This window comes from Lissotriton helveticus, chromosome 2_1 (genome assembly GCF_964261635.1).
Source record: "Lissotriton helveticus chromosome 2_1, aLisHel1.1, whole genome shotgun sequence".
Taxonomy (NCBI): domain Eukaryota; kingdom Metazoa; phylum Chordata; class Amphibia; order Caudata; family Salamandridae; genus Lissotriton; species Lissotriton helveticus.
Window position 1 is genome coordinate 2,060,362,613 of NC_136059.1, and position 14,477 is coordinate 2,060,377,089.

Consider the following 14,477-nt stretch of genomic DNA (forward strand, 5'->3'; position numbering starts at 1 on the left):
GCTCTCTAGGAAGGTCGCGGTCTCAAGGGATAGATTGATGACGTTGCGTAGGTGGGGTGCGATGGAGCTGCTTACTTTGTTGAAGACGTGCGGGAATGGGTCTGACAGTGAGCCGGAGTGGATTGTGCTCATGGTCTCGATGGTGTCATCGATGCTCACGCTGGTCCAGGCTAGCAAGAGGATGTGGTCGATGGTGTGCGCAGGGTCTTTTGTGTTGCTGTCTGTTGGGGCTGTCTGGGTGTTGAAGCTGTCGTGGATGTCTGCTATCTTGCGGTGGAAGAATGTGGCGAGGGAGTCGCACAGGGCTTGCGACGGTGGAATGTCGTTGGGGTTGGAGCTGGGGTTGGAGAGTTCCTTCCTGATGCTGAAGAGGTCATTACTGTCGTGTGCGTTGTTGTCGAGGCGGTCTTTGAAGGAGGTCTTCTTGGCAGCCCTGATGAGGTGGTGGTGGTTGCGGACAGCGTCCTTGTGTGCTGCGTGGCTGTCCGGAGTTTGTTCACTGTGCCATTTCTTCTCTAGTTTCTGGCAGGCTTGCTTGGAATCTAGGAGTTCTGGGGTGAACCAGCTGGCCCTCTTGCTGGTGTCTCTGTGGGGGGGTTTCTTCAGCGGGGCGAGTGTGTTGGCACAGTCCTCGATCCAGCGTCTGAGGTTGTGGGCAGCGACGTCGGTGTTGGAGGGTTCGGTGGGTGGGCTGAGAGCAAGGTTTGCATGTAGTTTGTCTTCGGTGATTTTGCTCCAGCAGCGGCGGGGGGATCTGTTGGGTGCGGTGGTGTGTGGTGGGTTTCTGGAAGGTGAAGTGGATGCAGCTGTGGTCGGTCCAGATGAGTTCGGTGGTGTGGCTGACAGAGACGTGCGGGCTTAAGGAGAAGGCGGGGTCGAGCGTGTGGCCGGTGGAGTGGATGGGCGTTGTGACGAGTTGTCTCAATCCGAGGTTGGCGAGGTTATCGATCAGGGTTGTGGAGTTGTCGTTGTTGTTCTCAAGGTGAAAGTTCAGGTCTCCGAGGAGGATGCAGTTGGTGGAGGTCAGGGCGTGCGTGCTGATGAAGTCGGTGATAGAGTCGCTGAACTGGGGGCGGGGTCCGGGGGGTCGGTAGACGAGGGTGCCTCTGATGGTGGAGTTGGGGTCTATGTGGATCTGGAAATGCATTTGTTCGGCGGTGCTGAGCGCCTCGTCGGTGCTAGTCGAGACCCTGATGCTGTTCTTGTGGACGATGTCGATTCCTCCTCCAACTCCGTTGGTGCGGTCTCTGCGGATGATCGTGTAGCTGTCTGGGATGGCTATGGCGATGTCGGGTGCGGAGTAGTTGTTCAATCAGGTCTCTGTCAGGAAGGCAACATCTGGGGAGGTTGTGTTGAGCAGGTCCCAGAGCTCGAAGGCATGTTTGGGTGTGGAGCGGGTGTTCAGTAGTATGCATCGGAGGTGGTTGAGTTCTTTCTTGGCGGGTGGTTTGTCGGCTCTGTGGCTGGTGTAGCGGCAGTTCCAGCAGGTGAAGGGACCGTTTGTGCGTTTCGGGGCGGCCTTGAAGCAGTTGTGGGTCCGTCCGGGGTTGAGAGCGTGCAGAGTGCTGGCGTCGTAGTGGTGGCGGTGCGGGGACCAGGGTTTCTGGTGCTGGGCGCAGTCCAGGCAGGCTTGACGCGCGCCAGCAGCGCAACCGCGCAGTGGCCGGCATGTGTGGGGAGATGGGAGAGAGGAGCAGCTGGGAGGCGGGAGACGGGGGCAGCGAATGGGCAGTCAGGGGGGCGGAGCCGCAGGGGACGCAGTTGTGAGGGGCGATGAAGGAAACAAAAGGCAAAAGGGCACAACAATTGAGGGGGAAACGAGTGGCACAGAGGGCAGAAAGGTCACAAAAGGGCACAAGAATACAGGGGAAACGAGTGGCACAGAAGGCAAAAAGGTCACAGGAAGGGCAAAAAGGTCACAGAAAACAGGGGGAAACGAGTGGCACAGAGGACAAAAGGTCACAGAAATGCAGGGGCAGCTAAGCAACAGAAGGCAAAAACGGGCAGAGAGACACGGGGCAGCAAGGAGAGCAGAAGGGAAACCGGGCAGAGAGACACGGGGGCAGTGGCCTATATGGGGAGGTGGGAAGGAGGAGCAGCTGGGAGGCGGGAGGTTGGAGCAGCAAATGGGCAGTCAGGGGGGCGGGGACGCAGTGGCGAGGGGCGACGAAGAAAACAGAAGGCCGAAGGGCACAACAATTGAGGGGGAAACGAGTTCCACAGAGGCAGAAAGGTCCCAGGAAAGGGCAGATAAGGTCACAAAATATGTGGGGAAATGAGTGGCACAGAGGGCACAAAGGTCACAAGAAAGAGCAGAAAAAGGTCACAAAAAACGGGGGGAAACGAGTGGCACAGAGGCAGAAAAGTCGCAAGAAAGAGCTGAAGAGGTCACATAAAACTGGGGGGAAACGAGTGGCACAGAGGTATAAAGGTCCCAAGAAAGGGCAGTAAAGGTCACAATAAACGGGGGGAAACGAGTGGCACAGAGGCACAAAGGTCCCAAGAAAGGGCAGAAAAGTTCACAAAAAACGGGGGGGGGGCGGGTGGCACAGAGGGCACAAAGGTCACAAGAAAGGGCAGATAAGGTCACAAAAAACAGGGGAAACGAGTGGCACAGAGGCAGAAAGGTCCCAAGAAAGGGCAGAAAAGGTCACAAAAACGGGGGGAAACGAGTGGCACAAAGGTCACAAGAAAGGGCAGAAATGTCACAAAAAACGGGGGAAACGAGTGGCACAGAAGGCAGAAAGGTCACAGAAATGCAGGGGCAGCTAGGTAACAGGAGGCAAAAATGGGCAGAGAGACACGGGGACAGCGAGTGAATAAGAAGGAAAAACCGGGCAGAGAGACACTGGGGCAGCAAGGGGAGCAGAAGGAAAACCGGGCAGAGAGACACGGGGGCAGCAAGGGAGAGAACGGGCACAGGCGGTGCTGTACGGAGGGGGAGCGACCTACCTTTTGTCATTTGTTTACAATCCATATTCTTGAATTAGTAGGGAATATGAGCAGTTCCTTTTCTTTGTGTTCTGAGTTTGTGCTTGTATAGTGGGAGAGAAAGCTGGTATAAATGATACATCTGTACATTCCAAGCGATATTCAAAATATAGATTACACTCTTTTATGAGTCTGTATGATCTTGTTCCTGTTTACCTTTCATCACTGCAGCATATTAGGTCCTTGCCCTCTAGATAGCTGGTCGATTTGTAATATTTAGCTGGAGGCTTACATTGCTGCCCTTTCTGGACTGACTATTTAACCTATTTATTACAAAATGATGGAATTGTGGTTTAGTTTATGTAACACTGATTATGGCCAGTTACATTTGGAACAATAAATCCATTCTTCAGCTTCCGAAACCTCAAACATTAAGGGGCTAATTAGGATGTTGGTTGGAAAACCTCTGACCGCTGGTCGGAGGCTCTCCGACCCACATCCCTAGTTTGACTACCGACCGCCGTATTACAATTACGGCAGTCAGTAACAAGAAGTAAGTTTGCGATAGGAAAATCTGAAATCAAAGGTTTTAAGATTTTGTTCCCCGGAAAACACAGCAAACTGAACTTCTGGGCTCTCTTGACATCCTTCGATGCATGTCCTGTTAGCTCATCAGATTACATGCCTTTTACAAAGAAAAGCTTATTTTAGCTTTCAATAAATGTCTGTAGAGGGACTTCAGAGATTTCAAACTGGCCCTGAGTGCATTTCAGAGAATTTTCTGATGGCCGAAGGGAGGATCACAGTTCTCAGTACAAGTTGCTAAGAGTTTGCATTATCTGCCCTTGGATTGTCACCTCTTTACTAACCTAAACACCTCATGTGTAGGTTCTGAATTTTTCCTCAACTTGGATCCATGGAGCCTTGAGGCTGCACATAGTAAAGTGTGTATTACCAGTATACTTACTGACTAACAACATTTCTTTTTTTAAGTGCATCTTGATGGTTATGCATTTGAACGTCTGTGCGGCAGGCAGTCTATGATCTGCATTTTTCTTATTGCACGACTTGCACGCATAATGTAGTTTTCTGTGGCAGGCAACGACGGCTCCTCCATAATTGCGGAAGCGCGTCGCCCCACTTGTCAGAGTCAGTCATTGAAAAATTAAATTATCATTTTATTTTCCGCTGACTGACGGATCCGATGCCAGTGTTGGGTGGGGCGAGGCTGGGCCATGGCAAGGTGAGGAGTGATGGGCACTGTAAAGTGTGCATGTCTGTTTGGCTTGCCGTCTTAGTTACTCGGTCATAATAGTGACCGGTACCCCGTCTGCCGAAATTTAAATCCCATAGGATATTATGGGATTTATTTTTCGGCGGACGGAATATCCGTAACAGTTGTGATGGAGTAGCCCGTCTGCCGATATCTAAATCAGGCCCTAAAATATTGCCACAAAATAGGTCAGTATATCGACTTTTTAGTATTAAAAAGTATATTAGTTAAAAAAATATATTACTTTAAAAAAATACATATAAAAATGCATACAAAAAAGATAACATGTCTAACTTGTATAAAACAAACATTTAGAATAAAAAAAATACACATAATAAATAAAATGATAAAATAAACATGAATATTAAAATAATACTCATAATAATTAACAATAATTAAACACATTAGGTATCACACATTAAAAAAAATACAAGAAAATTATTAAAATTAAAACATAATTTAATTAAAACAATATTACTTGAACTACAATAATTAGAAAATTAAAATACCATTCAAATTATATCCAATTTTTTCAAATTAATTACAAAAAAATTGCATAAAAACTAGACTTGTAGGGGTCAAATTTTGTATTCCTTCTCCAAATTTAACAACAGTAGAAAATGTGTAGGACTTTGGAGGGGTCAGGTTTACTATTCCCTTTCCAATGTAAACTACAGTTGGGAAAGTGTTGGACTGTAACCCCTTCCGTGCTCATGATGGAATGGTTCCATCATGAGCACAAGTGCAAGTGTGCTTATGACGGAACCATTTAGTCATGAGCACACTTGCAAAAATTCCTCTGCTGTAAACAGCAGAGGGATTTCTTATTTTTCTTTTTTGCCTTGGGAAGTGGGGAAGAGCTTCCCCAACCTCCCAATGCATTCCTTGTAATGATGATCACCTGAATGGCGTGCTGTTGTCATTACAACAAAAACTAAACTGAAACTTAGTTTCAGTTTCACAGTGTCGGTGCTCATGGGGCTATCTCAGCCCCTGAGCACCGAAACACATGGGAGAGGTTTTGTTTGAAAGGGGAGTATCTCCCCTTTCCAACAGTACCCTTCCGTAGCAGATCTCTGCTTGGGGATCACCCCATAAGGTCGATCCCCAAGCAGGGATCCACCCACTAGCCATCAGGGAGGGGAGAGCGTATCCTTTGGCAAGGACTTTGCTCCCCCCTATTTTATTCTGCCACAACCAGTCTTTCTGCCCCACGGGGCAGAAAGCACCCTAGTCACCAGGGATTATTTTTTATAGGCCATGGGTGGGGCTTCCTAGAATGGGCATGCAAATGCCCACACCCTTCCCCCCCAAATAAGTCAAAGCCAGGAGGCATGTGGGGACATTAGACCCGATCTGCCCCGGGGGGAGAGGAAGGGGGAGAGGGGGCGCGCAGAAAGTCCACTAGGCAGCAGGGATTTTTTTTTAATTCGTAGGGTTGGGTGCTGCCTAGAATGGGCACGCCAATGGCCCTACTCCTAAAAAAACGCTATAGTATTTCTGCCCCCGTGCCTGTCGTATGTACTTGTTCCACCCACAGAAGTGAGGTACCATTTTTATCGTAAAACCTGGGGAATGCTGGGTGGTAGGAAATTTGTGTCAACCCAGTGATCCCACAACTTTCCCGCACAGAAATTTGAGAACATGTGATTTTTTTTCAGCTAAATTTGAGGTTTGCAGGGGATTCTGGGTTGTGAAATGTTGGAGGACTAATGCAAGCCACACCTCACTGGACTCCCACCGGTGTCAACTTTTCAGAAATATCTGTTTTTTTTAGGTTCCCCTAGATGTCTGCAAACCCGGGACCAAAAATACAGGTGCTAACCTATCTACCACAAAATAACCTGGTTTTCAAGGGGCTCCCCTGCGTTTTTGGTCCCAGGCTCAGCGGCCATCTAGAGAAACCTACCAAACCTAGGCATTTCTGAAAATTAGACACCCAGGGGAGTCCAGAGAGGTGTGGCTTGTGTGGATCTTCCAACATGTTCCTACCCAGAATCTGCTGCACACCTTAAATTTAGCTAAACAAATCACATTTTCCTCACTTTTCTGTGTGGAATCACTGTGTTTAAACAAATATCCTACCACCCAGCTTTCCCCTTGTTCTCCCGAGTAAAATGATACTAGGCCTATCCACACAAGTGCGGTACGATTTTTATCAGGAGACTTAGGGGAACACAGAATTGTAGAGAAACCGTTATAACCTATTGACTTTCTATACGTTTCTGTTTTCCAAATGTAAGACAAGGTGTAACAACTTTGAAAAATGTCCTATAAGACACATGCTAATATGGGTACCCAGAGATGTGCAAATAGCTACTGCTTCTAAAATCTATATTTTGTTCCCATTTCGGAAATACATAAGTGTCCTTGATACCTATTTTTCACTCTATATTGTACCAACTGAATTGCTATATACCTGGTACACAATGAAAAACCATTGAAAGATATAGCTCAGTTATTGGCTCTGGGTTCCTCGGGTTCTTGATGAACGTACAAGTCCTATATATCCTCACAACCAGAACAGTCCAGCGGATGTAGAATTATATTGCTTTAAAAAATCTGTCATACTTAAAAGAAGTTACAGGTGAAAACGTTGGCACAAATTGTGGGTTTTTTCAACTCATGTTCAGTTTTTCTTATTTTCAACTGTTCGTTTCTATAAGAAAAAACCTTGAAGGATCTACAGGAATGACAACTTGCTGAATTCAGAATTTTGTCTACCTTTCTGAAATGTATAGCTTTCCAGGATCCATTATTACTTTCATATCCATTTCTACCACTAACTGGAAGGAGATTGAAAGCACAAAAACAGGATATGTCTCAGTAAAATGACAAAACTGTGTAAAGAAATTTGGTTTTCTGGCAAACGTCTGTCTGCCCCTAAAAGCTGGGAAGATGGGGATTTTAGCACCACAAGCCCTTTGTTGATACCATTTGCAGGGAAACAACCAGACGCCTTCTTCTGGAGCACTCCGCCCCCCAAAAAATGTTGCTGTATTCTGGCTAATTTCTGGGTCTCCTCCAGGGTCATCAACAAACCCTAGGTACCTTTAAATTCTCCATAATGTTTGAAGAAAAAGATGCAAATTTGGCGTGGATACCTTATGTAGACAAAAAGTGACAGGGGCCTAAGCGCAAACAACCCCAAATAGCCAAAAAAAGGCTTATCACAGGGCGGGGGGGGGGGGGGGGAGGCCTAGTTGAGAAGGGTTAAAGGGGCAAAGTTTATTACTTTTCTCCAATGTAACCAGCAGTAGGGAAAGTGATGTACTTTGAAGGGGTCAGATTCCCACTCCAACCTGAGCATCTATAGCAAAAGCGTTGGATTTTGTATGGGTCAGAGTTACTATTCCCACTCCAATGTAACATGTAAGCAAAAGTAGGGAAATTGTTGGACTTAGGAGGGATCGGATTTACTGTTCCCACTTCAACTGGAGCAGCAGTAGGGAAAGTGTTGGACTTTGAAGAGGTCAGAATTACTATTTCGACTTCAATAGAAGCAACAGCAGGGAAAGTGTTAGACATTGGAAAGCTTAAATTTACTATTCACACTCCTAAATTAAATATGCATATTTCTATATGTTTCTCCAAAGGTCACGTTTTCCAGCATGTTTTGGTGAAACATAAAATTATTGCCCTCCAAGATCTGCTACAAAAGTGGATTTATTTGTGGCAACGTGTGGCAACCAAATCGGTCTTTATCACAGCCTAATGTTACACGGTGCTCAATCGCCTTTAAAAACAGTCAGTTGAACCATAACTGTAAAAAACATAAACAAGAAAAACCAAATCATCAGAACATCCTGAAATTGATCTTTGTAACAGCAACTCAAAAAATGGTGTATTTTCAAACAAGAGGGAGACATAAAATAAATACTTCTTATATGATTCCATACCTGAAAATAAAAAGTATGTAATAATAAATAAAATAATACTTGAGACCTATTACAAATACAGATTCATTTAATAAATAATACCAAAAATAATGAATTCAAAAACTGATTACAATCAATTAAAAATAAAATAATTGAATCAAATACATAATTCATACAATCAATCAGATTAACTAAATAAAAAATGACTTTTATGATTTATAAGCAATAACAAGTGATAATTAAACTTTCCTACCCTATTGCCCTACAAACTCAATAACATGCCAATAAATACGTGCAAATAAATATAACAAATTCTTTAACTATTCAACAAAATCTAAAATAAAATAAACTATGCTTAGAAAAATACCCACACTTAACAATATAATAATAAGGATGTTATATTCTACTGTAATAAAAAATATTTAAACAATCCAAATGTTCTTCCTTCTGTATTATGGCCCATAATATTTGTGACACAATATTTGTGTCCCACGGTATATTTGATTCAATATCATGGTGGAACACCCTAGCCATATCATCAAACGTGCACCTCTTAATGTCTTTTTTCAAGAGTCTTTATTTTTCTGCCTCTTGACAAAGCCATATTCCAAATAGGTTGCAAATTTGTTGAAACATCAAATGAGCTTGCAAGTGCTTTCTGTAAGGGTTTTTGAACGTGGATATGTATTGTCTGTGTGCTTGCTCTAGCTAACAATCTGTGTTTTGCTGCAGGTACATCATTTGTGCACAGTGTTTTGGCTGTGCAGTTATTGAAGACACGTGGCACTATTTCCTCCATAGACTCTTGCACCACAAGAGTATCTACAAGCACATCCACAAAGTACATCATGATTTCACAGTAAGTTGATCTAACATATTTAAAGTTGTAGTGTTGCTGCTTTAGCCTGGTTCTCCCCATAAGTACGCTTTAGAAGGAGAATCAGACAAAATATTAAGGAGGCTATTTAACGTTTTTAAGGGAAGTACATCCTTCAAACGTGCCTGATGCTCTATTTGGCATAATGACATCAATGCACTCTAATATACCAGACGGGGCATCTGCCACTTTTGAATGTACATCATGCATCCTCCCAACTCGATATAAGGCTCTAAATGTTTTGCCCATTCCACAAGAGATAAGGCAGATACTGCTAGAACTGAAATAGGCAGTAAAGTATGCTTTGTTGTGGGATCATATTTAAAATCTGCAGTGTGTTTCCGTAATTCTCAGCTTTTTAATTATTCCTGGTAATCCAGCATGATTGATGTACAAAATGTATTCGATTATATTTTTAGTAATGTTTTATGTAGCTTTTACTTTGATGGATATTGTATTTTAACCGAATAAAGTTCGATTTATTGATTCTACTAAAATCGGAAACAAAAACAACACAAAATTCTATGTACACCTTTAACAGGTACTGATATTCAGGCTTACAGTTACAAAGTGCCCATGCACTGTTGAACATATTGATTCATGCCAACATGACCACAAATAAAAGATTAGCCTGTAAAGACAAATATAGATATACATACAAAGATCCAGCTATCAATAAAAGGGGCCCTGGCTTCATGCCAGGATCTCAAAGCAGTAATATACAGAGCAGGGAATGAGGTGTAGAATCGAAGAAAAGTCTTCAGAACTTTCAGAAGTTGCCAAAAAGGAAGCAACTTCTCACAAATGTAGTGGAAGCTTGTTTCACAAGTTGTGTGTCACATTTGAAAACAGTCTGTGACCTACACTTCATCCAGGTCATGCGACAAATTGATGTGCTCAACACAGACAACTTGACAAACCACCTGAATTTTTGTTTCAAATAATATGAACCTAAGCCACATAAGATTTTTAAATAAACAATATTCAAAATAGATTATTGCAGTCATAGTACCCTCCTGAGGAAACATTGAGGAAACTGGAACATCTTTAAGCCTGCAACTGTTCTTATCTGGTGAGATGGAATACTGATAATGGGAGGCATTGGATCTACAATATTTTCATTAGAAAGCATAGGACTATGTAACAAAGTTGTGCTTCAAGATAACACCATTTAAAATTGGAAGGCGATAAAAAATCTTCAGATGCTTGGACAAACAGTGAAATCTTCAGCAAAGTAAACAATAGGAATTTCGTGCAGCACAGTGATCAGTTGATTGAGTATCCCCTAGACTTATCAGCTCTAGGAGAAATCTTCTGTTACCACTTAAATTTAAACCAGGCTTTAGATCTTTTGCCTTCAACACTTGTCTTTTTATTTGTAACGCTTTGTATATTTCCCAACTTTAAAAAAAGTCCTTTTCCACAAGCAGATCAGTCCATATAATTCACTTTAAAGATGTGGTGTATTTCAAAACTTTTAAATTGAAGCAATGCTGGATTCGCATGTTCCTCTGTGTTCGAAGCATAACCCGATAACGGATCATTATTTGATATTGTGTAGTCAAATGTCAGCTGTGCACTTCTTTCATATATACCAAGTAGAAATTTCTGAATTAATGAATTTTCTAGTTCCTAAGGCTACTGCTTCATGTAAAGTAAAATATATTCACTTTACAGTTCATGGCATTTCTCCATCTATCTCAAGCGTCACCATAGCAATTTGCTATGATATTGAATTTATTTATCCATTGTCATAGACAAATGTTCATCCACATTGTATTGCATTCCTTCTTAAACATCTCTGTAGAACAAGTTGGGCTTTGCACTGCCATTTTCTTAAATAAAAAAGAAAACATATTGCCTTTTTTTATCAACTAATGAACATACAATATACGGCTGTTTAGGAGAGATCCTGCCCCTTTAATGCTTCCTCCACGCATAACAACCCAGTCGCCTCAGTTCTAGTTTTTATTCACTGAAGTGAACCTCCAGAACCGAATTCACTGGGTCGTCTATGCAATCCAAGCCCTTGTTTTCCCTTCGAATATTTTTGTGTATGTCACACATGACTCTGGTTGTCAGAGGGAAATAATTTTGTTTATTCTAAAAATACATTGACTTTTCTCCCTCAGTTATCCATGTTCTCAATTGGCTTCAAGAATTTTGTGACTAACTTGTTATGGAAAAAAGTTTACGTAAATCACCAGTCTGCCGCGGACCCGCCGTTTCCCAGCAAACACCTTTTCATTCCGATTTGGTGATCGATATGTGCAGCTGTGCCTTACACTATGGCCCCAACCCACCCATGCTCATTTACACAGCTGCCGAATAAAATGGTATCCAGCTGGGGATGGCTGCTACAACGGGAGACCTGTTTTGCCCATAACATCGGTGAGGGGCAGCCGCTATCGAAGGGGTAGGGGCCCGCACACTGTGTTCGCGGCCCAGACTTCCTGGGAGACCGGGACTTTGGTAGGAGTATTGGTGGGCCCTGGAGAGGGCTAAACATTCTGCTGACCTCTCACAAACCAGCAGATTTCCTTTAAACAGGGATTGGGATCAACTGCCCCAACAAGCCCACCGGCCGCCGCTTGCTTCAGAGGGGAATGGAACGATAGGAGTGCCCCGTGCTGTGCCACTAACCGCAGGACCGTTGTTGAGTTGCCTAACCTGCTGCAGAGAAGGGTAAAAGTGGGCCAGACACACAAGCATGTACCACTTTACGATTTCAGCGTGCACCACTTGAGCCTTGCCAAGGTGACTCATAGGGGGAAGACCCAGATAACTTTGGGACGAAGAACAAACGCTGTGCCCACAACTGCCCCCAAAGTTAGGAATTGCACCTGATATAGAGATCGAACCGAGGGACTTGGTTGAGGCCAATTTATTCTTTGCAGAGCCCTCTCAGGGCAGTGCCTGACTTCAAGATGGCGACTGGGACCAGTCTTGACCACCTCCGAGGGGGTCTCCGGATGCTCCGGGCCACTCCTAAACTGAGCTGTTGGGGCATCCTTTCTGATCCCCCTTTACATAAGCGCTCCATCCTGGGGGCATTTAAAGGACGTGATGTCTGCTGTACGATCGGGCCAAGAAAACGCCTGACAATTAGATGGTACCCACCCCCTGCCCCGTTCGGCCCGCTGTCTTCTTCAGCTCTCTGGCGTCTGCCTCTCCCGGCTATCGAGCCTCCTGCTGATGGCGCCCTGATAATCACCGAAACAATATCCCCATGCCCATCTGGATTTTGTTTGGACAGTGGGATTCTCATCTCTCCAACTCCCAACCAGACATCCGGCTCAGCCTCTCCCCATCTCCCTGTTTTGTCTTCCTTCCACCCCACCCCCTGACAGGGGAGTATGAGCATTATGGCCAATGCCCGGTGCCAGACAGCTATAGAGGAGATCGGCACTGGTTCATACCCTTGACCGTCACCTACCCAGCCGGACATTGAGCACAGATTCTCCCCGTTCTCCCTGTTTTGTCTCCTTCCTCCCCCTCCCTTTGACAGCGGAGTCCTAGCATTATGGCCAACGCCCGGTGGAGCTGCCAGACAGCTATAGAGGAGATTGGCCCTTGTTCTTCCCCTTGGCCTTCACCTACCCAGCCGGACATTGGACACAGTTTCTCCCTGTCTCCCTGTTTTGTCTCCGTCCTCCCCCTCCTCTGACAAATTTACCTTAACACTGCTTTTTAATCCTATGTTTGATTAAGCTTTGTAACAAATGTAACTTGTAACCTGTAATTCACTGATCCTCATGTAAAGCGCTCTGATACCTACGGGTCTAGCCAGCGCTATATAAAACTCAATAAAAAAATTTAAAAAATAGTGTGCGCAAGTTTTTGGACTGTGTCCTGTCTGTGGAGTAGGCAGTCCCAAAGCTGCCAGTGAGCAGGTTTCCGCTTTAGTGTGTTGATCCGTAGTGTGAGTTCAAGGGCAGCATGGTCTGATAGAGACTGAGTTGCATTTGCGACCCCTGTGACCCATGACTGCAGGACCGATAACCTTAGTAAGTAGCCTATTCTGGCATGGGGTTTGTCTGCCGCTGAATAGAAGTTGTAAATGTATGTCTGTGGATAGGCTGTTCCGCACCGCTGACATAGTCCCACCTCCCATAGCCAGTAGCTTATCCACAAGAGCGGGTCCTTATCTGGCAATAGCGTAGGCCAGACTTGTCCCATTCACTATTTATTTCAAGGTTCAGGTCGTCTCCTACCAAAGCTGCCGTATCTGGAGAGTCGAGTGTCTCCAATAGTGCCCGCTTCAAATATTTCTCTTGGTTATCGTTCGAGGCGGATATAGATGGCCATGTGTATGTAGTATGCAAGTAGTCTACGCCTTATTTTGGCCACTTTCCCCCAATAGTCCATCAGAAGGAGCACAGGGGAACAGAATGGCCATCCCCCACTGGTTTTAGAGGGCCTGGAGGAGAGGTATTGACTGGGGAAATGGCATTATTGCAGTCTATGCCAATCGCATGTCAGTAGGTGCTTTTCCTGGAGAAGGCATTTATCCCCTCTGCTGTGCTCAAGGTAGGACAATGCAGTTTTGCGTTTGACAGGATTGTTGAGTCCTCGACATTGAGGGAGATAATCTCCATATCATTGTATCTGAATGTATGAGGGTGTGTGCAGGCGCCCACCTCTGGGCAGAGGTGTTAGATTTGTAGGAGGGGCAGTGTCCGTGTCAGGTGTCAGAAGTCCCGTGGTCTATGTCTACACTGGGTGTGACGATAGTGCTGGTTAGTGGTGTGCTGTTGATCTCAAGGCTTAGGACTTGGGCATCTGTTGGGGCTGTAGCTGGTCCTAGGGCCCGGTCACCTCTGAACCTCAAAACCGATGATCCGTCTGCCACTGTGGAGTGTGGATGTGGCAGCAGGAACACCATGTGCTAAAGGCTGGAGCCTTTGTACGCATCTAAAAGAATTCTAAAAGGTTGAGGAGGCATACTCGGAGATCAATGGGGTCCATTGCGGGCAGGCCACAACTCAAGTGCGAAGGCCCTTTGCGTTGCGGCGATCCCATGAGGGTGAATAGGGACCCTAATGCTTTATGGCCTGATCTCTCATGATTGTGGCAGCAAGTGCACACTCTCACCCAGCGGTTTCTGTTACAGGGAGAGGGGAGCTCACTGGACTCTGGGCAGGAGAACTGGAGGGCAGGGAGGGCAACTCCTCACCTTCACTCCTGTTGGGCCCTCCTCTGCAGTTCTGGTTGCAACCCCACCAATAGGTGTGGTGGCCCCGGCAACGGTCCCGGGCAGGGTCCATGCCCTCTGCCAGCAACGTTTCGGTACGGCCGCGAGAGGCCCATTGTCTTCCACGCGTCTTCCCTTCGCTACTGCGATCCCTGTTCTCAGACAGGTCCACTGGCCCTGTTGCCATCGCCGCATTCTTGTGTTGTGCTGCTTGGTCGCCGTGATTTTCACAAGCTCACCGGGGTGAGGAGCCGCCAGCCGGCCTGTACGACTCCAAATTAATGCCCTAGTGATGCCCCTCTGATGTGCTGCAGGTCAGTGGTA

General features: G+C 45.4%; 1 protein-coding gene across 1 annotated transcript in view; it reads left to right on the forward strand.

The window, feature by feature from the left end:
* MSMO1 (methylsterol monooxygenase 1) overlaps window positions 1-14,477 on the forward strand; it is a 52,251-nt gene that overhangs the window by 17,902 nt on the left and 19,872 nt on the right. Inside the window, exon 4 of the mRNA XM_078677022.1 lies at window positions 8,815-8,941. Coding sequence (XP_078533148.1) covers window positions 8,815-8,941 — 127 coding nt within the window. The remainder of the gene's footprint in view (window positions 1-8,814; window positions 8,942-14,477) is intronic.